The 22,114-nt window shown below is 43.1% G+C and overlaps 1 protein-coding gene across 5 annotated transcripts in view; it reads left to right on the top strand.

Annotated features, from left to right (window-relative positions):
* Positions 1-17,122, top strand: part of TBX15 (T-box transcription factor 15) — a 126,016-nt gene extending 108,894 nt beyond the window's left edge. For 3 of the 5 annotated variants that reach the window (XM_059884556.1, XM_010803117.4, XM_010803118.4), the window contains 2 exons: positions 2,034-2,131; positions 14,143-17,122. In XM_059884556.1, the coding sequence (XP_059740539.1) occupies positions 2,034-2,131; positions 14,143-14,927 (883 nt within the window). In that variant the 3' untranslated portion in view covers positions 14,928-17,122. The remainder of the gene's footprint in view (positions 1-2,033; positions 2,132-14,142) is intronic. The other 2 variants (NM_001434846.1, NM_001434845.1) reach the window with 1 other exon arrangement.
* The last annotated feature ends 4,992 nt before the right edge of the window (positions 17,123-22,114 follow it).

A 22,114-nucleotide genomic window follows, 5' to 3' on the forward strand; every position in this document is an offset into this window, starting at 1 on the left:
GTTATGTAAATAAGATTAATGTTCATTTTTGGCCATTTTCAGTGAGCCTCTCATGCCATTAAAGAGAATCCTAAGATGTTCTGGTGAGCCCCCAACATTCCAAAACAAGGCAGTAAGAGCTAAGCCTGGCCTGTCTATTTTTTATGTTCATCAAGGCTCAGCATGGCTTTATCTGTCTATCCCCTTATTATTCTGAACTCCCTAATTGCCTGGACTGTTTCTCTCCACAAATAGTTTCATGTACTGTATTCAGCATTAATGTACGGTGACTATGTGGAGATGTCTTCTATTCCTACTTTTAACAGATTAACAGCTAATAAACACCATGCAACGCCCTCTCCTCTCAACCTCTTCTAAAAATACAGAGTTTGATTTGCCAACATTGGTGTATTTAAAGCCTCCAAGATTCCAGGGAAGACTTTAGAAAGTTAACTGTGCAAGTATGGCCAGTTCAAAGAAGAAATTTTACAACACAAAGAGTCAATCAGTGTATCAGCAGCTCATCAGAGAAGAACCTTGGGGGATCTTGTAATCATTTCTTAGGGAAGGATATTTGTTCCCACTTAAAATAAAACTTCTCACATTATTCTTGCTGTGCCGGCCTGAAGAGAATGCTGGATATGTATTACCTAGGGAGGACAGGCAGCGTAAATTTCATGTCAAGAGGAAAGCGTATCTTTTCCAGGAAGGGACACTGTGTTCCTTTCCAGTGACTTTGCAATGAAAGGATTTATGCTCCCTACTCTTCTTTAACTTTCTTCTCCTACTTTCTGCCAGAATTTCCCCTGCCTCCATGTGGCTGCAAGTGAAACAATTAAAGAGTGAATAATCAGAAGCTGTGTTTCAAAGCTGTAAACAAAGCACCAACCAATATTCTCTTTTGAGGCTATGGAATATCAGCAGTAATATACTTAAGATTATCCAGATAACCTAGATAATTATGTTAAAACAATGTCTATCAATCTCATAAATTGTTGTTGTTTAGTTGCTAGGTCGTGTCTGACTTTTTTTAACCCCGTCGACTGTAGCCCGCCAAACTCCTTCTGTCTCTAAGATTTCCCAGGCAAGAATACTGGAATGGGTTGCCATTTCCTTCTCCAAGGGCTCTTCCTGACCCAGAGATTGAGCCCCTGTCTCCTGCATTGGCAGGTAGCTTCTTCACCACTAAGCCACCAGGGAAGCCCTAAAGATATATACATATATATAACAGAATTTATTGAAGGATAAACTAGGCAGTGTGCATACAGTTCAGTTAATGGAATTTCCAGTATCAATGAAGCAGAAGCCTTAAAGTAATATATTATAAAAATATTGGCTGTTCCTGAAGTCCCAAGTATATGACTCTCAAAGACCACTTTGGTTATTATATTACAGAATGCAGATAAATATTTGCAGAAATGTACTGGTCCTTTTGTTTGAGGTATAATTTTAGGGACCAAAACACTTGTTGTGCCTTCAAGTAGGCATTTCCTGTTGCAGCAGAAATTCAAGTGTATTTGATTACTTATCTCTCCTTCTATTTCTATTACCCTGCCTGTCTCGGTTGATTTAAGAAGCCTTTAAAGGCACAGCAATATGACGGTTTCATTGACTCCACATACCTGGTGGCGGAGTTGACTCTGGGGCGGACTATATCGGTGCACTGTGGTAGTGATGATGACATTGTCTTGTAGGGAAATGGTCACTGCTGCTCTCTGCTCAGATCTGTTCCTGACATCCAGGGGCCTTGACCTTTAACATTTAACGTGTATTTTTCATGCAGGCTAAACCTTCTCTGAAGAAAGGTCAGAGTGAAATTCTATCATAGCTATGACTCGTTTGCAGATAATCTGAATTGGGTTAATTTCTTCTTTCTCCTGTAGTCTAGCAACATCTATACCTGTGCTCTTCCAGACCAGTTTACCACAGTGATGATATCTCTCAGTTCTTATGCATATACTGATTGTCACCAAACCACCTCAGGATTTTTTTTTTTTTTAAGTCAGTGAATTTCTGGGGATTATTTAACAACTGGCTGGCTTTTCTCTCTATAGAACGGGACTGGAAGCTATCATGGAGACTTATGCATTCTGGAGACCCCCTGTGCGCACACTCACCTTTGAAGATTTCACCACCATGCAAAAGCAGCAAGGTAAAGCCCCGGGCAAGGCCTCTGCTTAGAGACTGTGCGGGGGAGGGAGTGAGAGCTGAACTGAATATAGCACAGCTGGCCCCAAGCCAAGCCACGAGTTACATGGACTCTCCTGGAACGAAGAGTACCAGATAGCTCCGTAAATAACCAGAGCATCACCGATTGTACAGATAAGCTGGTTTCAGAGGCAGGGTTTTACCTGGCACCTCCAGATCCCTCTCCCTTTTCCCGAAGCAAGGTTATGTTCATGATCACTATGGTGGTGAGATGATTGTTTCTATCACTAAGCATTCATGTAGCCCTTAGGATTTGGAAAGTGAAAATGTTAGTCACTCAGTCATGTCCGACTCTCTGTGACACCATGGACTGTAGCCCACCAGGCTTCTTTGTCCATGGGGTTTTCCAGGCAAGAATACTGGAGTGGGGTGCCATTTCCTTCTCCAGGGGATCAAACCTGGGTCTCCTGCATTGCAGGCAGATTCTTTACCAACTGAACCACCAGGGAGCCACCAGGGGTGGAGACTGGGAGATAATAATAATTTCATTTATTACTCATGGCAGCCTTATCTGTTTTCTTATTCTAGTTTGTAGATAAGAAACAACTTAGCCTCGGACAGTGGGAATGAATCACTCAAGTCTGACAGTGAGGTGGGGCTGCTGCAAGCCCTTCTGAATCTTCTCACTTGTGCCTTCTCCTGTGGCTGGTGTGGAGCCACACCCATCTCAAGTGGATGGGCAGAGTAGACTTTTTTCTTCCACTGCTTTGTGCTTTTTATCCGATTTCTAATCTCCCTTCTCTTCTCAGGTTGGGAAGCCTGTGGCCACGTGAACAGGCTCGTGGGCTGATTTCACCTCCTCTTTTCAGTCCAACCACTGGCTCTCCCTGGGGCAGCACCCATTCACCGGGGTACCCAAGTGAAAGTTTCCCAAATGTCAGATGCTTAATGAGTCTTCCTCTCCAGCCTCCTCTTGTCTTGAAGTGACAGTGATCAAAATTAGTTTGAACTCATTCTATCAAATAGTTATTATTAATAGAGTCCTAGTTTTTAAAATATGGCTCAGTGATATAGGAATCCCTTCTAGGACTTGATAACATATTATATTTCACCCCCTTATCAGGGAGGTTCTAGCAGTCTGCACACTGAATTAAGTTTTATGATGTGAATTACTGAACTCCCTCAGGCTTTAACATGAGATAGTGATTAAAAGCATAGGTTCTGGAGTCAGACAGCTTGAGTTAGGCTCTTATCACTGTTCTTTGCTAGCTTGGTGACACTGATCAAGTCCCTCATCCTTTCTGACATTTAGTTTTCTTATCTGCATAATGGGAGATTGTAATAGAATTCATGTAAGGATCAAATGAGATAATACTCTTAAAAACACAGGAAGCCCTCAGTATGTGCTTTCTGTCATTGTCGTCATCATCATCATTGTTGTCATTGTCTTCACCCCCGTGTCCCTCATATCAATACCAGAGAAGAAAGCACACCAGAGACAGGAAATGTTGCTGTTCTGATAATTTATTCATAACATGATTAGACCATTCATCTTCACAGGGATCTGGGGAGGCAGGTGGTCCAGAATATCCATCTCTTTAAAAAACTTTTTATTGCTTTATTTTATATTGCTTTTTTACTATGAGAGAACAAGTAGGCCTATTTTATTTTTGGCCATGCTATATGGCATGTGGGATCAAGCCCACACCCCTGACATTGGAAGTTCAGAGTCTTAACCACTGGACTGCCAAGGTAAACCTTTTATTTCCTTTTTGAATAAAGGGAGGAGAAATGGAAGCCATTTGTTGGAAGCATCTTGCTCCTTCTGATGCTGTCAATATATATTCAGGGTGTTGCTGATGCTTTGATGCCTTCATGGCCCTTCAGTGGCAGACTTGTGTGGAAGTTGGGAAATTTGGGCCTTCATCTTGATGGTCACTAAACTGTCTGTATAACCTTGGTCAAGTTACTTCTGAATCCATTTCCTCATCTCAAAGAAAAGTAATTATCCCGAAGAGTGATGATGTTTTTTGTGTGTGTTTGTGAGGGCATTTACATAAACATGCTTTATAAATGAAGCTGCCATGCAGAGACACTTACTTGATCCTATTTATTTCTGAGGTGTCTCCTTGCTTCTCTGCCTTTGCTTTGCTCATTGACTTTCCAAGCCCTAGCTGAGCAGGAGTTTGTATCATGAAGGCTGGTATGAGAAGGGTGGTAGGGGTGCCAGTTCCTGAAAGCAGGCATGGGTGGTAACATTGTGTTCATTGCTGTGTCCCCAAGATCTACCCCAGGGCCTGGCACCCAGGAAGTGCTTAATGAATAGTGAATGAGATTCCTTGGTGGCACTATGGCTCAGGCAGGCAGGGTCACCATCTGGTTAAATCTTGGAGCACAGTTCTGGATGTGGGCATGGATACCGATGTGGAGTAATGGTTGGGGGTGGCTACCCGCATATCGCCAGCATGTAGAACCGCTGGGCAGGTGCAATAGGCATGGGGAAGCTGAAAGGGAACCTGCATTGCTAAGGTGTGCAGCATAGCAGGGTTCATGATGCTTCTGTTGAAAATTTATCCATCTGAAGACTTATTATTGACACATGGGAAACAAAGGTTTAAGAGAAACTGAACTTGCACAGCAAGATGTCACACTTGTTCATTGAGTCTCTTTTTATACTGACGAGGGGAAATGAGCATAGAATTATTGGATACATATGGTGGTGAGATGGTGCTAGAGGAAAAGCCAAGACTCTATTCAATAGTTTAATTGGAATATATTTTTGAACTATACATTGAACTTGATCCAGATTCTCATTATTAAAAAATAAGTGGCTTGGGTTTCTTGACATTAACAAAGGATGTAAAAGTAACAATACTCATTCCCTCTTCCTTTAAAAACTGAGGTTTCCAGTAACTCTGGACAGTATCAGTCATAAAATGAACAAAAGAGACATAGCTGTCTGTGTTAAACTGTTTTGTGTCTTAGAAGTAAAGAGTGGTGAGTTTCTAGTGGAAGCTTCAATGGCAGACTGGTTTTGTACTAACTCCCTTTTGGTGAAGGGACTATTGGGAATGTTGGCACCCAACTAAAGATCCAAGCAGTGATCGACCCACCCAGGTGTCCACATTACCTCATTGCTTCAAGCAGATGAATATCTGGATGTCAAACACTTAGCCCTGGGACAGTTTTGTGGTGTTGCTGCTGCTGGAGGCTGGATCAGCCATTCTGCTTAGATGAAGCGAAGGGTGCTCTTTCCATCTTGCCCTTGTTGTCAGTTAAATTTCTCTTTCATTAAGACCCATCTGTTGATAACATTTCAAGGAATGTGCTTAGGTGAATTAACCACAGTTTTAAAAAAATCCAAATCCTTCTATTTTAAAAAATATATTGAATGGATGCTCTAAATAGTTGTTTTCTCTTATGGAGAAGAATGCATGGGAGTCATTGTCCTTTGACTTTAACACAAAAATAAACAGAGGCATAGAGCAGCCTAGGAACATATCTGCAGTTAAGTGCTGGCAGAATTGAGTTGAGGACTCAGTGGATCTCCTGCTTCACTGGGCACTTTCCTTTCCACCAGACTTTCTTCCTTCTTACTTACCATACACACACACACACATACAGTTTATTAATCCATTTGGTGGTTAATTGTCAACAACTTGAGCATTAGCTCTATAAATAGTAAATCCATATTTCATTTTTATGAAGTCAAGTGTATGGTTTTATTTTCAGACATCTTCAGAATTAGCAAGGGAGTTTATACTTTCGGATAGCCTGGAGATAGAAATTATATTTCAGGAATGGCTTCTGCCTAAACACTGCTTGTGGCAGGGACAAAGAGAACTAACCAAGTAAGTTGTGCTTATGGAAGTGGAGTGAGGCAACACAGACAAAGAAGTAAAAAGAAATAAGAGCCCAGGTCAGTTATAGCCAAGTTCAATCCTGTTGTTGTGATGAGGTTGTTCTGATAATATACACAATGGAGCTACTTGTATGACCAATACTGAGAGGGTTTTTGTGAGTGGAGTCTCCAGGTGATCTGACAACGGTTATGTGAAAAGGAACCATCCGGGACCAGTGGCTCCAAAGCTGGTCATACGTCTCCATCTGCGAATGTAAGGAGACCTGCCATCGACAGAAAAGCTCCCTTCCCCTCAACTGGTGGCAGACATCACTAGACGAATTTCAGCACCTTTGTGTTTTTTAGTGTTTATCAGGCAGTTAAAAGTTAGGCTCATGAAGGGCTCTGTTGGGGTTGTCAACAACTTGAGCGTTAACTCTAGTAGGTCCTTATTTTTACCAGTTAATTTGTGTTGATGAGAGGTTGGTCAGTGAAGGAGATCAAATACTGAGAAAATTCATACTAGTAAAGAGATTGGGAATGGAGGAAAGTTCAGTAGACAGAGGTCTTTGATCATTACAATGTTTCAAAGATAGCCAGTTTATGCTGATCTCATTTATCCCTGAGGTAAGGAATAATGCCCGAGAGGAGTTCTTGACGAGGACTGGAGAGTGTCTCAATTTAATCCATAGAGCAAATAGCTGCTCGTGCTTCTGGGGCTTAGTTGCTTAGTCATGTCTGACTCTTCCTGACACTGTGAACTATAGCCTGCTGGGTTCCTCTGTCCATGGAGTTTTACAGGCAAGAATACTAGAGTGGGTTGTCATTTCCTCCTCTAAGGGATCTTCCTGACCCCAGGATGGAACCCCAGTCTCCTGCATCTCCTGCCCTGGCAAGTGGGTTCTGTTCCACTGAGCCATCTGGGAAGCCCCAGGGCAAGTGGTTATTGGGTACATATTCTGTTTTGTCCTATAGTCCCTTATGCTCAATACATCCAAAACGGAGCCCGTGATTTGCCTCACAGACTTGGCGCCCTCTCCTGGGGGAAGGACGCTGCTGCCCATTAGCCATCTGAGACAGTTCCCTCCCTCCTTACCCACCACATCCAGTTCAGTTCAGCTCAGTCTCTCAGTCATGTCTGACTCTGCAGCCCCATGGACTGCAGCATGACAGGCCTCCCTGTCCCCACCATATCCAGCCATTACCAAGTTCTTGAATCTGCTCATATCTCTAATCTCCCTTGTTACTACTCCACTCCAAGGCATTATCATCTCTCACCAGACTTCATCCTCAGGCTCCCCATGGTGGTGACCTAGCTGCCAGCATTCCTGGACCTGCATCTTTTTAGGTTTAAATTGGATGGGAAAGGTCATGTATCTCTCTTTAAGATTTCTAGCACAATCTTACTGAGTTTCATTGACTCTAACTGAGTTGCCTCTGAATTAATTACTGTGGCAGGGATGGGTTGCTTAGATCATCCAGGCCTGAGTCACATCCCTTCCTTGGAGGTATGGGTGAAGGGTGAGTGGGAGAGGGAGTGTTTCTCAGAGGGAAAAGTGGATGCTATTGCCAGGAACGAGGCAGGATTCCAAATGACAGTAATAGCAGATGTAAACTGCAGCAGAGAAGGCAGTAAAACAAGTATCAGAGAAAATAAGCAAGTTAATGGAAAGTGAAAAAATGGGAGTGTGCCACTTAGGGAATATGGTTATTGTTGTTCACTCAGTCATGTCTGACTCTTTGCGACCCCAGCACACAGCACGCAAGACTTTTCTGTCCTTCACCGTCTCCCAGAGTTTGCTCGAACTCATGTCTGTTGAGTCGGTGATGCCATCCAACCATCTCATCTTCTGTTGTCCCCTTCTCCCCCTGCCTTCAATTTTTCCCAGCATCAGGGTCTTTTCTAATAAGTTGGCTCTTTGCATCAGGTGGCCAAAGTATTGGAGCTTCAGCTTCAGCATCAGTCCTTCCAATGAATATTCAGGACTGATTTCCTTTAGGATTGACTGGTTGGATCTCCTTGCAGTCCAAGGGACTCTCAAGAGTCTTCTCCAACACCACAGTTCAAAAGTATCCGTTCTTGGGCACTCAGCCTTCTTTATGGTCCAACTCTCACATCCATACATGACCACTGGAAAAACCATAGCTTTGACTAGATGAACCTTTGTTGGCAAAGTAATGTCTCTGTCTAGGTTTGTCATAGCTTTTCTTCCAAGGATCAAGCTTCTTTTAATTTCATGGCTACATTGGCCACCTGCAATGATTTTGGAGCCAAAGAAAATAAAGTCTGTCACTGTTTCCATTGTTTCTCCATCTATTTGCCATGAAGTGATGGGTCTGAATGCCATTATCTTAATTTTTTTGAATGCTGAGTTTTAAGCCAGCTTTTTCACTCTCCTCTTTCACCCTCATCAAGAGGCTCTTTAGTTCCTCTTAGCTTTCTGCTGTAAGGGTGGTATCATCTGCATATCTGAGGTTATTGATATTTCTCCTGACAGTCTTAATTCAAGCTTGTGCTTCATCCAGCCGGCATTTTGCACAATGTCCTCTGCATATAATTTAAATAAACAGGGTGACAATATATGGCCTTGATGTACTCCTTTCTCAATTTGGAACCAGTCTGTTGTCCCATGTCCGGTTCTAAGTGTTGCTTCTTGACCTGCATACAGGTTTCTCAGGAAGTAGGTAAGGTGTTCTGGTATTCCCATCTCTTTAAGAATTTTCCACAGTTTATTGTGATCCACACAGTCAAAGGCTTTGGCATAATCAACAAAGCAGAAGTAGATGTTTTTCTGGAATTCTCTTGCTTTTTCTATGACCTTGGAGAATTTTGAGCATTACTTTGCTAGCATGTGAAATTGGAGAAGGCAGTGGCAACCCACTCCAGTACTCTTGCCTGGAAAATCCCATGGATGGAGGAGCCTGGTAGGCTGCATGCAGTCCATGGGGTCGCTAAGAGTCAGACACGACTGAAGCAACTTAGCAGCAGCAGCAGCAGCATCATGCGAAATGAGTGCAATTGTGTGGTAGTTTGAACATTCTGTGGTAGGTATGAATGTGGTGGGGAATGTGGTAGGTATGAAATAGGGGCATTTAAGAAGCAGAGAGACTCAGAACACAGAGAACCAATGTGAAAAATGAGAACTGGGTGAATCTAAAACTGTTTTAAAAGGAAGAGGTTTGAAACAATGTATATCTTTAAACTTTATGGAGAGATGCACTCTTTCTAGGATTGAAAAGACTCATAAAGACTCTTTCTAGGATTGAAACCACATAATTCCCATTAACACCATAATGTTTATATTTCTGTTTTGAGAAGAGTGCTCATTTCAACTAAGGGTTATTCCTTAGTTAGGATAAACAGGGGTCTGATCATTAAGTTTTATGGCCTCTGGGTTTATTCTCTGGCATTCATCTATAGGATTCTGACGTTCTACCTCTTACCTGTTTGAAAGCCTTGAAGAAGGCTACTCAAGGGCACCTGGTGAATCAGCACTCCTCAGGGACAGATGCCATTGAGTTACATGAGAGAAGAGCCTGGCTCATGGAACCAAGTAATTATATGGAAATTTATTCATCACTAGCCCAGATGGGGTTTTGTTTCACTGTTTTTCAATTTTGGGGGAAGCACAACAAAATAAACCCACAAGGACACTGTTTGTGAAAGTCTCCATGTTACAATCTGGAAGTGATCAATCTAAAGATGCAAAAGTCAGCAGGTTTGGTATTCAGGATTTTCATGGTCACATTTAACTTGTCTTCATGCTACACAAGTATATTCTAGGTTATTGCCCTTGTATGGAATCACTGCTAAACATGTATTCTTTTTGGTTATTTTGGCTGTTGGCCTTGAATGTTGGAGCAAGTTAACATTGGAGTGAATTTTGAGTACCTCCTCACTTTGGGTTGTGGGTCGAATAGCCTGCAGGGAAGTGGGGTGGTGGAGGATTGGTCCTGAAATGCTGGAGTACGTTTAGCTACTTACAGCATTACATTTTAATCATCTCTCAGAAGTGGGGCCCCTAGTGGTTCAAATGGTAAAGAATCCATTTGTAAGGCAGGATACCTGGATGTTACTCCTGGGTTGGGACGATCCCCTGGAGAAGGGCATGGCTACTTAGAGAATTCCATGGACAGAGGAGCCTGGTAGGCTACATACAGTCCATGGGGTCGCAAAGTTTGGGACATGACTGAGTGACTTCACACTTCAGAAGGATTAAGATCTCTGAGGACAGTGAGAAGGACACCCACTTACCTAAATTGTTTGTATTCAATTTCACTTTGCTGGATCTGATCTGAGGAGAGATGGAGACATGGGGCATCTTATTTCCATCCCAAGGTGGGAGTGAGAGGGAAGGGGCAGATAGTTCAGAGAGGAAACAGTTGATTTAGCCTTTGGGATATGGACCTGGTGGGTGTCCAGCGCTCCACCATTCACAGCCTTAGAGACTCCAAAAGCCTGTTACATTTGGGCAGTTCACTGTGACATAATGCCTCCTACAGCGTAGAGTGGCCAGGATGCTCAGCTCCATGAACAGGGGCCAACCCACAACAGCCATCCCCACTAGGACCCAATCTTCCCCAGCATCAGGGTCTTTTTCAGTGAGTCAGCTCTTCAGCATCAGGTGGCCAAAGTATTGGAACTTCATCTTTAGCATCAGTCCTTCCAATTCAGGGTTGATTTCCTTTAGGATTGACTGTTTGATCTCCTTGCTTTTCAAGAGGATAATATATTATTTCATCCATTTCTCTGTACATGCTTACAATGTTGGTATTCAAAATTCCATCTATATGGAGAAGCCCACTTGCCAAGGTCCCATCATTAGAAAGACCACTGGGATTAGAACTGGGTTTGTTTGACTCTATAGCCCTGTTCATCCATTAAATAAAGTTTAAATCAACACTCTTAGAGCATTCCAGACCTGGCTGTTCAGAGCAGATGGGGACAAAGACAAGGCTACACAGGAAAGGGAGGCATGATTTCCTTTGAGAGACAACTCTGACTGCTGTGTATCAGAGAGGCCTGGCCTCCCACTTGGCCCTGGCTCTTCTGGGTTGAGAGGCCTCTAGGAAGCTAAGTGTTGAAATGCACAGGGAGGGCAGCTTGCCTCCTTATGCTTATTTAGCACTTGGCTGGCACTCCCAATCTTGTTTAACAGCTGACAAGCTGTTAGATCATAAGAGAGTAAAGACTTCTCAATATCTTGGTTTGCTTCTCAGCACAACAAATGCCATAGTCTTCTCTCTTTTGTGTGGACTTTGAAAAAAATGGCTGTTATCTTTATTGATTATTTTAAGTACATAAGAGCATTTCTTCAAAGTGGAATGAAACAACATGACCTTCTCTCAGACAGGCTTGCTCTCCCCCTTCAAACACTAGTTTGTATGGGGGCTCTCACCCCTTGAAGCTCAGCAGGCCACCAAGCCTCATTTCCAGTGAGTGTCATTTAAAAGCCAGAGCAAGCTGACTACAAACTTTTTAACATGTGCCTCTCATCTGCTCGGCAGAGATCCTTGTAACTTGTTAATAGTTCCCTTCTTTTTTTTTCTAGTGAAACCAATTGAGGCCTTAAATCAGTACCATTCGTTCCATCATGGGCCCTCCGAGAAAAGCATTTAGAGTTATAAAAAGTCATTTGCTCCATCTTGCACTTCCTGCTGCAGGGCTCAAGCTTGGCCTGGTGGAGCGTATACCTATGACGGGATGGTACGGCATGCCGAACAGGGGGTCTCTTCCAGGACCACATAAACACCAGATCTGGAAGAGCCAGGATGGACTTTCAAAGAGAGGAGACCAGATACACATCCCATAAAACGCAGATCTCTTTACAGCTGGAGTTGAGTTTCTCCATTTGTGCATAGCACTTATTTCACTGACGTGCCTGGTAGTTAGGGTGGAAGAGGGAGAAAAAAATGTAGGATGCCTCAGAGAGGAACCACATGCTTGCAGAAAATGAATCCCTGAGCTTCATGTAAGGGTCTGTAGGCTAGGCCACTCAGTGGCACAAAATTAAGAAGTGTGTTCTCGCTCATCCTTGTTGTTTCCCCTTCAAGAACTTCTTCATTGTGTTTAAATGACTCCTGGGAAAGTACTTGTTATTAGCAATTCACACTTTAACAGAAATGTAATCCGCCAGACATAAATATAATTCTGAGAAGGACAGAAACTGAAGCCTATCAGTTCGAGCCCTTGTTTCCCAGGTGAGGAGATTTAAAATGTAGCTTGCCCTGCCCATGGATGGAAGCTGGATGGAGGCCAGTGAACCTAGAATCAGGTTTGATGCCCTTCTTTCTGTGGTCAGCTCTGACTTACTTCTCTTAGAGGTATTTACAGTGTTGGTCTTATCTCAATTTGTGGAATAAACATCTTTTTATCTCTCTTAAGGGAATTTTCCTGTTGCTGGGAAAGGTTGAGGGCAGGAGGAGAAATGGGAAGCAGAGGATGAGATAGTTGAATGGCATCACCAACTCCATGGATATGAGTTTGAACAAACTCCAGGAGATAGTGAAGGACAGGGAAGCCTGGTGTGCTGCAGTCAATGGGGTCGCAAAAAGTCAGATATGACTTAGTGACTGAACAACATCAAAGAGAATTTAAGATTTAAACAAGAAACAAAAAGGAGAATTTCCTGAAATGATTCTACAATCAGGAGCTATTGATATCTAAATCCAGTTCTACCTGGGGAAATTCTTTTGACCAAGCAAGAGATGTTGGTTGGGCTTTGTAAAAAATTAACTTTGAAAAAACTATTAACAAGAGCTAAATTTATGCTTCTACAGCCAAAACTACTGTAATACTTGTGAAGGTAGGCTAAGACTTTTTTACCCCCTGTGCTAAACATTAGCTTTGGGTTTCTCTTTGAGGTATCTGCCTCTCAACTTGCATATGTGGATCTTCTTCATTTGTACATTGTGGCTGGCTTCTTTGGATCCCATTATCTCTAGAATCCTGCTAGTTTTCTTCACATTTTTCCCTCACTGACAATGTTAAAGTTGTCAAAGTTGACAAAGTTGACAAAGTTAAAGTTCCCTTTCCATGTTAAAGTTCCTTTACTCTTGTATAGCAGCTCAAGTTACCAGGAGTCCCTACATGAGTTGTGGATGGCCTAAAGGGCACAGTGCTCCTTGGGGAATCACAGCTCTCAACAATTCTGGGCAAGTCCCAACCTTGCCCTGAAAAAGAAATTCCATGAGGGGAGAGTCCCAATGAAAGACAAAGTAGCTGCTCCTTCTGGATTTCACCTGAAAGGCTCAGCAGTCCTGACACTCATCACTGCCTTCAGCTTCCAGTAGATGGGACAGGAAGTGGGTGCAGAGCTGCTCTTCACAGTCTGGTAAAGGGGAGGCTCAGAAAGGTCATTTTTGACCTTCTTAAACTACTTGAGGGCTTCCCTGGTGGCTCAGATGGTAAAGAATTCGCCTGTAATGTAGGAGACCCAGGTTTGATCCCTGGGTTGGGTGGGAAGATCCTCTGGAGAAGGAAATGGCAACCCACTCCAGTATTCTTGCTTGGAAAATCCCAATGGACAGAGGAGCCTGGTGGGCTACAGTCCGTAGGATCGCCAAGAGTTGGACACGACCGAGCAACTAACACTTTCACTTTCAAACTACCTGAGAGCACATTTGAAGTAGATTGGGTTGAACTGGCCCTTTGTCTATCTGTGCAACAGCCACCAATGCAATTCTAACATCTGCGGTATTATAGCAGCTCTCTCAAATAAAATTCAGGGATTTTAGGAGATAAAATGGTCCTAGACATCATCTAACCAAAGAGTGGTCCCTGGACTGGCAGCCTCAGGGTCACTTGACGACTTGCTGCAAATCCTCAGGCTCTGTCCCAGACCTTGTTTTTGTTCGGTCGCTGATTCATGTCTGAGTCTGCAACCCCATGGACTGTAGCCCACCAGTCTCCTCTGTCTGTGGGATTTTCAGGCAAAAATACTGAAGCGGTTGCCATTTCCCATTCCAGGTGATCTTTCTGACCCACAGATTGAACCCTGGGTCATTCCTGAGTCTCCTGCATTGGCAGGTGGATTCTCTACCACTGAGCTACCAGGGAAGCCTGTCTCAGATCTATAGAATGAGAATTCTGGGGGTGGAATCAGTAATCTGTGTTCCAACAAGCCTTTCAGGTGATTCTCGTGTCTCAAAAGAATTTATGTTTTATTTTTCAGGGGGCAGCACAGGCACTTCCCCAACCACCTCCAGCACTGGGACACCATCTCCTTCAGCTTCTTCTCATCTTTTATCTCCATCCTGTTCTCCTCCAACGTTTCATCTGGCCCCCAACACTTTCAACGTGGGCTGCCGAGAGAGCCAGCTGTGTAATCTAAACCTCTCCGATTATCCACCGTGTGCCCGAAGCAACATGGCTGCCTTGCAGAGCTACCCAGGGCTGAGTGACAGTGGCTACAACAGGCTCCAGAGTGGCACCACTTCGGCTGCTCAGCCCTCTGAAACCTTCATGCCTCAGAGGACTCCATCCCTGATCTCAGGAATACCAACTCCTCCCTCGTTGCCTAGCAACAGCAAGATGGAAGCCTATGGTGGCCAGCTGGGGTCCTTCCCTACTTCCCAGTTTCAGTATGTCATGCAGGCAGGCAATGCAGCTTCCAGCTCCTCATCACCACACATGTTCGGGGGCAGCCATATGCAGCAGAGCTCCTACAATGCCTTCTCTCTCCACAATCCTTATAATCTGTATGGATACAATTTCCCTACTTCCCCTAGGCTAGCTGCAAGCCCAGAAAAACTGAGCGCCTCTCAAAGCACTTTACTCTGTTCTTCTCCTTCCAATGGGGCCTTTGGAGAGCGGCAGTACCTGCCTACGGGGATGGAGCACGGCATGCACATGATTAGCCCTTCCCCCAATAATCAACAGGCGACTAACACCTGTGATGGCCGGCAGTATGGGGCGGTCCCAGGCTCCTCCTCCCAGATGTCTGTTCACATGGTTTAGTGGCCAGTCCCAGCACCACGGAGCCAACAGCAGCCGAGGCAGATCCGGAGTCTCCAGGGGCAGATCCTCCTCTCTGGGAGCCCAACGCCTTTGAAAAACAGGAACTGTGTATTATTATTATTATTACTTTCTGGAGGAGGAAAGCACATACCCAACAACAACAAGAGACACTTAAAGCCACTGAAGGAATACTTGCAGTGGAATCATCTCTGACTCAGTGGCCATTCTCCTGCCTTCCCAAATCTTAGCATCGTCTGTCTACTCAGAGTGGCCTTTGAAGAAACTGAATAATCGTTTTATAATGTTAAGGGAGATGCTAGCATGTAGCAGCCATGAAAAGTTACCCACACACAGATACATACCTACCTTTACATACACACATACATATGTGCATGCATACATACACACGTACATAAATATATTCATACACAAACTCATCCATACACAAACATACATGCACAGTGACTCGGAACTGGGTGAACTCTGTGGAGGGAAGCCCAGCATGGGTGCTTTCACCAAAAATTTGTCTATGTACAGCAGTAGACGGACTGGGTCAGCAGTAGCTGCCTGCCAACATTTCTTCCCTGCAGCTTACCCTTTTTCTGGAATGAACCATGTATCCTGAAACCCCTTCCCATCAATGGGGGTGGAAAGACGTCAGTACTACAACCGGACTTGGCTTCCTGAAAAAGATGGCCTTTGAACTTCGGCTCTCTTCGATTTGTGTGCTAGCATTGATGTTCCCAGTGGTGCCTGTGAAAAGAGGGAGTAAGAGCAGCTGAAAGAGAGAGAAGGAGAAAGAATAGAGAGCAAGAGAGAGGTGGAGAATAAGACTGAATGAGGAAGTGAGAGCAGTGATGAGAGTTTAAATTCACTGAGGAAATGGGTTTGGTGCTCACCCCTGCCCCCCAGGTTATGAAAAGAACCATGGAGTTGTTGAATAAACCTCTCTGGGACACTATGTATGGTCAGGGCACGGGTGAGAAGCACCCAGGCAGGGCATGAGTCTCAGTCCCACAGTTCTGACCACTGTGAGCCAGAAGAGAGGGGCACCACACAGGAAGTGCCGATTCCAGAGCACGCAGCCTGGCAGGGGACGGGAAACAGAAGGAGTGTGAGAAAGGAAGGGTTTTATAACCTCAACAGATGATACCAAGAACAGAGGCAACACAGGGAGGTCTGGCCTTCTGAATGCCAGATCCAGATGCCTGACCTGGATTGCTTTCCCCATTTCCCCTGTGGCAGGAGGAGTCCTGTCACCTTCCAGAGAACTGAGAATGGGCCTTCTAGAATACATCCTTCCATCTGCTCTTAGATCGCCACTTTTTTTTTTTTTTTAATCAAATAGTTCGTTGCAATTTTGAAGTTTTGGATTTCTCCTTTCATCTTTACCTTCCCCTTCAAATCCTTTAATGATAAGAAAAAGTGAAGTTTGGTGCCAGCTAAACTTTTTAAGTGGTGTGGAAATGAAGATAGTACCAAGTAAAAGAATTCAGATATTACTAAGATTTTTTTGGTTTTGAGGTGTTGTAGATAAATGTATTTATGTGCCTAGTGGGGAATCCAATATTATGAATATTAAAAAAGGGGGCAATAAAAAGGGTATGTAAAATATGTATGAAGAAAAGGTGTATAAAAATTTGCCCTTATGCACGGAACTCTGTTTCTAAGTGCCAAGCACAGAAAGCCGCTAAATAAAATCTTTGCAATTGTTTTCTGCGTATCCGTTCATATGGAATAAGAAAGCAGCAGCCCATGCCTTTGAATTGTGCTGTGCATAATAAGCACAGCAGTCTCATCTCTACTACTTAACATGATCTTGTTCAGAACACACGAAGTCTGTATTACCATCCTCATTTAATGATCAGTAACTAAGCTTCATAGGGACTGATTTATCCAGATTACACAGCCCGATGGAGAGAAAACTAGGACATGAAGCCAGGACTGTAGTGGGATACCTGGTTTCATGTTAGCTGCAAAAACCTGTGAGTCAGCTGCTGTATGACACAGGGAGCTCAACCCTGTGCTCTGTGAGGACCTAGAGAGATGGGACTGGAGGGGTGGGAGGGAGACTCAAGAGGGAGGGGATATATGTATAATTATAGCTGGTTCACATTGTACAGCAGAAACCAACACAACATTGTAAAGCAATTATCCTCTAATTAAAAATAAACATTTTTAAATTAAAAATATAATTAATCTATTTCATGAAAAGTTGTAGAAACAAGAATAAATCTATATGCCATTTTTAAAAAAACAAAACCCATGAGTCTAATAGCCATCCTCATTGTAGCTAAGTGCCAGATATTACACCATGTGTCTTTACATAGATATCTCATCCAATCCTCCCACAATTCTATAGTGGGTATTTTTTTATGATCATATTATAGATTTGGAAACCAACTTAAAAAAGTTTAAGTCTTTGACCAAGGCCCTCAGGGAAGTGATTAAGCTGGCAGTTTGACCTCATGGTCTGTGTAATTAGCATTATGCTTTTCTGCTGGAGCCACAGCAGACTCAGAATGCACGGGGACCATCAGGAAAGAATTCTGAGGGGTTCGGGCCAGAGTTTCTCTGAGGCAGGATTTACTTAGGATGTTTAATCATAAATATATATCCTCCCTCTTGAATGTGCTCCTCCGGCACAAGAGGAGTGATTTTGAGTTGTTAGGCATCAAATGACTTTTTAGAGACTAATAACATGCCCAGGGCTATTCCATTTGTAAGCATTTACGCATCATCTCATTGGAGCCTCACGATAACCGGGAGAGGTGAACAGGGCAGAAACTATTGTTTTGCAAATGGAAGGCTAGGATTTTGAAGGTTGGGTTCTGTCCATACAGAAATGTCACTGGGAAGCCATAGTTCAGTTCAGTCCAGTCACTCAGTCGTGTTTGACTCTTTGCAATCCCATGGACTGCAGCACGCCAGGCTTCCGTGTCCATCACCAACTCCCAGAGCTTACTCAAACTCATGTCCATCATGTCGGTGATGCCATCCAACCATCTCATCTTCTGTTGTCCCCTTCTCCTCCCGCCTTCAATCTTTCCCAGCTTCAGGGTCTTTTCCAATGAGGCGGGTCTTCACAGCAGGTGACCAAAGGATTGGAGCTTCAGCTTTGGCATCAGCCCTTCAGGACTTAAAATCTCCTGCTCTTGCACCTACCTCAGACTGTCTCCCAGGGGACAGTTACACTGGATGCTCACGGACCCATTTCGCCAGGGCTTGATTTCGTGGGGGTGAAGTTGCTGGACCACCACACTCTTTCAGTGGAAATGGAGCTTGGGTTGGGAAAACAAAAACTTTAGTCATGGCTTTGGTTTAATGAATAATTTCAAAGAGTGGCCAGTTAACTCCATTAGCCATCAGCTCAGTTGTGTCTGACTCTTTTGTGACCCTGTGGAGTGTAGCCTGCCAGGCTCCTTTGTCCACTGAAATTTTCCAGGCAAGAATACTGGAGTGGGTTACCATTTTCTGCTCCAGGGGATCTTCCTGACCCAGCAATCAAACCTGCCTCTGTCTCCTGCGTTGGCAGGCTGGTTCTTTACCACTGTGAAACCCAATTAGCCTTCAGATCATTGCTAACATAGCCAGAACAGTAGCTGATTGAGTATCTTCATGGATTGTAAGTTCTCTGGGTGACATCTCAAAATATGAAAAGACACTCCTATTTGAAAATCTAGCAGTCAACCCCTGGTTTCACAGTGGTAGACCAAGAACAACAATATATGAAGCTTATTGTTATTTCTTACTGATTTAGCAACATACTAAATATTGTTCACTGGTCTACCAGTGTTGGAGGTTTTAAGTAATAGGAAAGCATAATATACTGAGCAACAAATGACATAGAAGCTCCATATTTTCATTCAATAGTAAAAATAATTTCTTACCTTATTTTTTTCTTATTAAAGAGCAATAATTATGCAAGAGTATTAAGTACCGAAAATATCTATAATTTGGGTAAATTAGAACAGTCCAAGTTGGTTACTTGGATCAAATTGCCAACATCTGCTGGATCATTGAAAAAGCAAGAGAGTTCCAGAAAAACATCTATTTCTGCTTTATTGACTATGCCAAAGCTTTTGACGTGTGGATCACAATAAACTGTGGAAAATTCTGAAAGAGATGGGAATACCAGACCACCTGATCTGCCTCTTGAGAAACCTATATGCAGGTCAGGAAGCAATAGTTAGAACTGGACATGGAACAACAGACTGGTTCCAAATAGGAAAAGGAGTACGTCAAGGCTGTATATTGTCACCCTGCTTATTTAACTTATACACAGAGTACATCATGAGAATAGCTGGGCTGGAAGAAGCACAAGCTGGAATCAAGATTGCCAGGAGAAATCTCAATAACCTCAGATATGCAGATGACACCACCCTTATGGCAGAAAGTGAAGAGGAACTCAAAAGCCTCTTGATGAAAGTGAAAGTGGAGAGTGAAAAAGTTGGCTTAAAGCTCAGCATTCAGAAAACGAAGATCATGGCATCTGGTCCCATCACTTCATGGGAAATAGATGGGGAAACAGTGGAAACAGTGTCAGACTTTATTTTTTTGGGCTCCAAAATCACTGCAGATGGTGACTGCAGCCATGAAATTAAAAGACGCTTACTCCTTGGAAGGAAAGTTATGACCAACCTAGATAGCATATTGAAAAGCAGAGACATTACTTTGCCAACAAAGGTTCGTCTAGTCAAGGCTATGTTTTTTCCAGTGGTCATGTGTGGATGTGAGAGTTGGACTGTGAAGAAAGCTGAGCACTGAAGAATTGATGCTTTTGAACTGTGGTGTTGGAGAAGACTCTTGAGAGTCCCTTAGACTGCAAGGAGATCCAACCAGTCCATTCTGAAGGAGATCAGCCCCGGGATTTCTTTGGAAGGAATGATGCTGAAGCTGAAACTCCAGTACTTTGGCCACCTCATGCGAAGAGTTGACTCATTGGAAAAGACCCTGATGCTGGGAGGGATTGGGGGCAGGAGGAAAAGGGGACGACAGAGGATGAGATGGATGGATGGCATCACCGACTCAATGGACATGAGTTTGAGTGAACTCTGGGAGTTGGTGATGGACAGGGAGGCCTGGCATGCTGAGATCTATGGGGTCGCAAAGAGTCGGACACAACTGAGCGACTGAACTGAACTGAAGTTGGTTACACTTGAATTGGCATATACACTTGAGTTGGCATATATTTCTCTCTATAACTGAGAAAGTAATAAAAAACTTTCAACACAAACTGGATAAGGATTGTCAAGAATATATTCTACCCAGTTATTTTTAATGAAATGATGAAAGCTTGTTTTAATTGGCACAATGACTGCATACAAAGGGCTATTGAAAGCTTACCTTTTGAGTTAAGATGCTCATTTTTTTTTCTTTTTCTTTTCTAATTTTATTTTATTTTTAAATTTTACATAATTGTATTGGTTTTGCCAAATATCAAAATGAATCCGCCACAGGTATACACGTGTTCCCCATCCTGAACCCTCCTCCCTCCTCCCTCCCCATACCATCCCTCTGGGTCGTCCCAGTGCACTAGCCCCAAGCATCCAGTATCGTGCATCGAACCTGGACTGGCAACTCGTTTCTTACATGATATTTTACATGTTTCAATGCCATTCTCCCAAATCTTCCCACCCTCTCCCTCTCCCACAGAGTCCATAAGACTGTTCTATACATCAGTGTCTCTTTTGCTGTCTCGTACACCGGGTTATTGTTACCATCTTTCTAAATTCCATATATATGCGTTAGTATACTGTATTTATGTTTTTCCTTCTGGCTTACTTCACTCTATATAATAGGCTCCAGTTTCATCTACCTCAAAGATGCTCATGTTTTTGAGAAAAGGCTGTCTTGCTCCCCTTTGATTCTCAAGGCCCAGTATGAATCCTAATACATAGTCATTCTTATTGTTGAATTTATTGGCCAAACCAACTTTTTCAATAGTGCAAAATGGTTACATGGCTGAATTCACTCCAAATTAATAGGACCCAAATTAAAGATTTATTGTTTTTCACACAGCATTCTGTGACAGAGTAATGAAAATTTACTTTACATTCATAGCTTGATAGAATCCATTACACATAATAGAGGACTTAAAAAAATACATGTCATAGTTTTGTCCTTGAAAGTGTTCACTTTTCAGGGAGTCATGCACATGTGAAGCAAATGAAAAAAATGTCTCTCAAAACTCGATGAAGATTTTCAGTGTAAGAAGGTGAAATTGGGATTGTTTTCACTGCAGAGGTAGAACTTGATTATTTGGACATAGAAATGAATAATTAAACTTGATCCTGTCTTCAGGGAGCTCATGATCTGGTGTGAGAGTGACATAGAATATGCTAGAAAATGAATAATGTAATTTCAGATTGCAAACATCATTTTGAGGAAATTTAAAAAGATGATAAGGAATGATTGGGGAATGAGGATGAAGGTTCATTCATCCTTAATAACCCCTGAAGACAGGGTTACTAATAGGGCTGGGGCTTCGAGGGTGACACTGGTGGTAAACAAACTGCCTCCCAGTGCAGGAAACAAGAGACCTGGGTTTGATCCCTGAGTCGGGAAGATCCGCTGGAGGAGGGCATGGCAACCCACTCCTGTATTCTTGCGTGGAGAATCCCCATGGACAGTGGCCCTCCAGTCTCCTCTGTCCATGGGGTCGCACAGAGTCAGACACCACTGAAGCAACTTAGCATGAATGAACATTACTAAGAGGGCTACATTTGAGTTAGTACAAATGAAGACTTATTTTAGAGTTTACTTACTCCTACTTCTGCCAAGGCAGCCATGTCCTCACTGGAAGATGTGCTTTGCTAGTTTTGTGTTAGCTGAAGCCAGGCATTGTTGTCCTTTTCCAAAGGCTTTGTGTTAATGGCACTGATACTTATTTACCAATGCCCTGCTGCTGACCTTCTGAAACTGGGGCCATTTACTGACTCCTCAAATTTGAATCTACCTTCTACATGGTCCCAATAAGGTTTTATTTTTCACGACTTCCTTGGCGGAGGAGGAGAGTCATTCCTTCTCTCTGACTTTATTAAAAGGTTAAAATAAATGCTCAAGCAACCAATTAATTAATTAATAACAGACTAATAATGAACAATAATAAATAAGAAAAATACTAAATACAGCTTAGTATTCTAGTTTTCTCAGAACTACTCTTTGTGATAGATATTGAAAACTTA

The sequence above is a fragment of the Bos taurus genome, chromosome 3 (genome assembly GCF_002263795.3).
Source record: "Bos taurus isolate L1 Dominette 01449 registration number 42190680 breed Hereford chromosome 3, ARS-UCD2.0, whole genome shotgun sequence".
Classification (NCBI taxonomy): Eukaryota; Metazoa; Chordata; class Mammalia; order Artiodactyla; family Bovidae; genus Bos; species Bos taurus.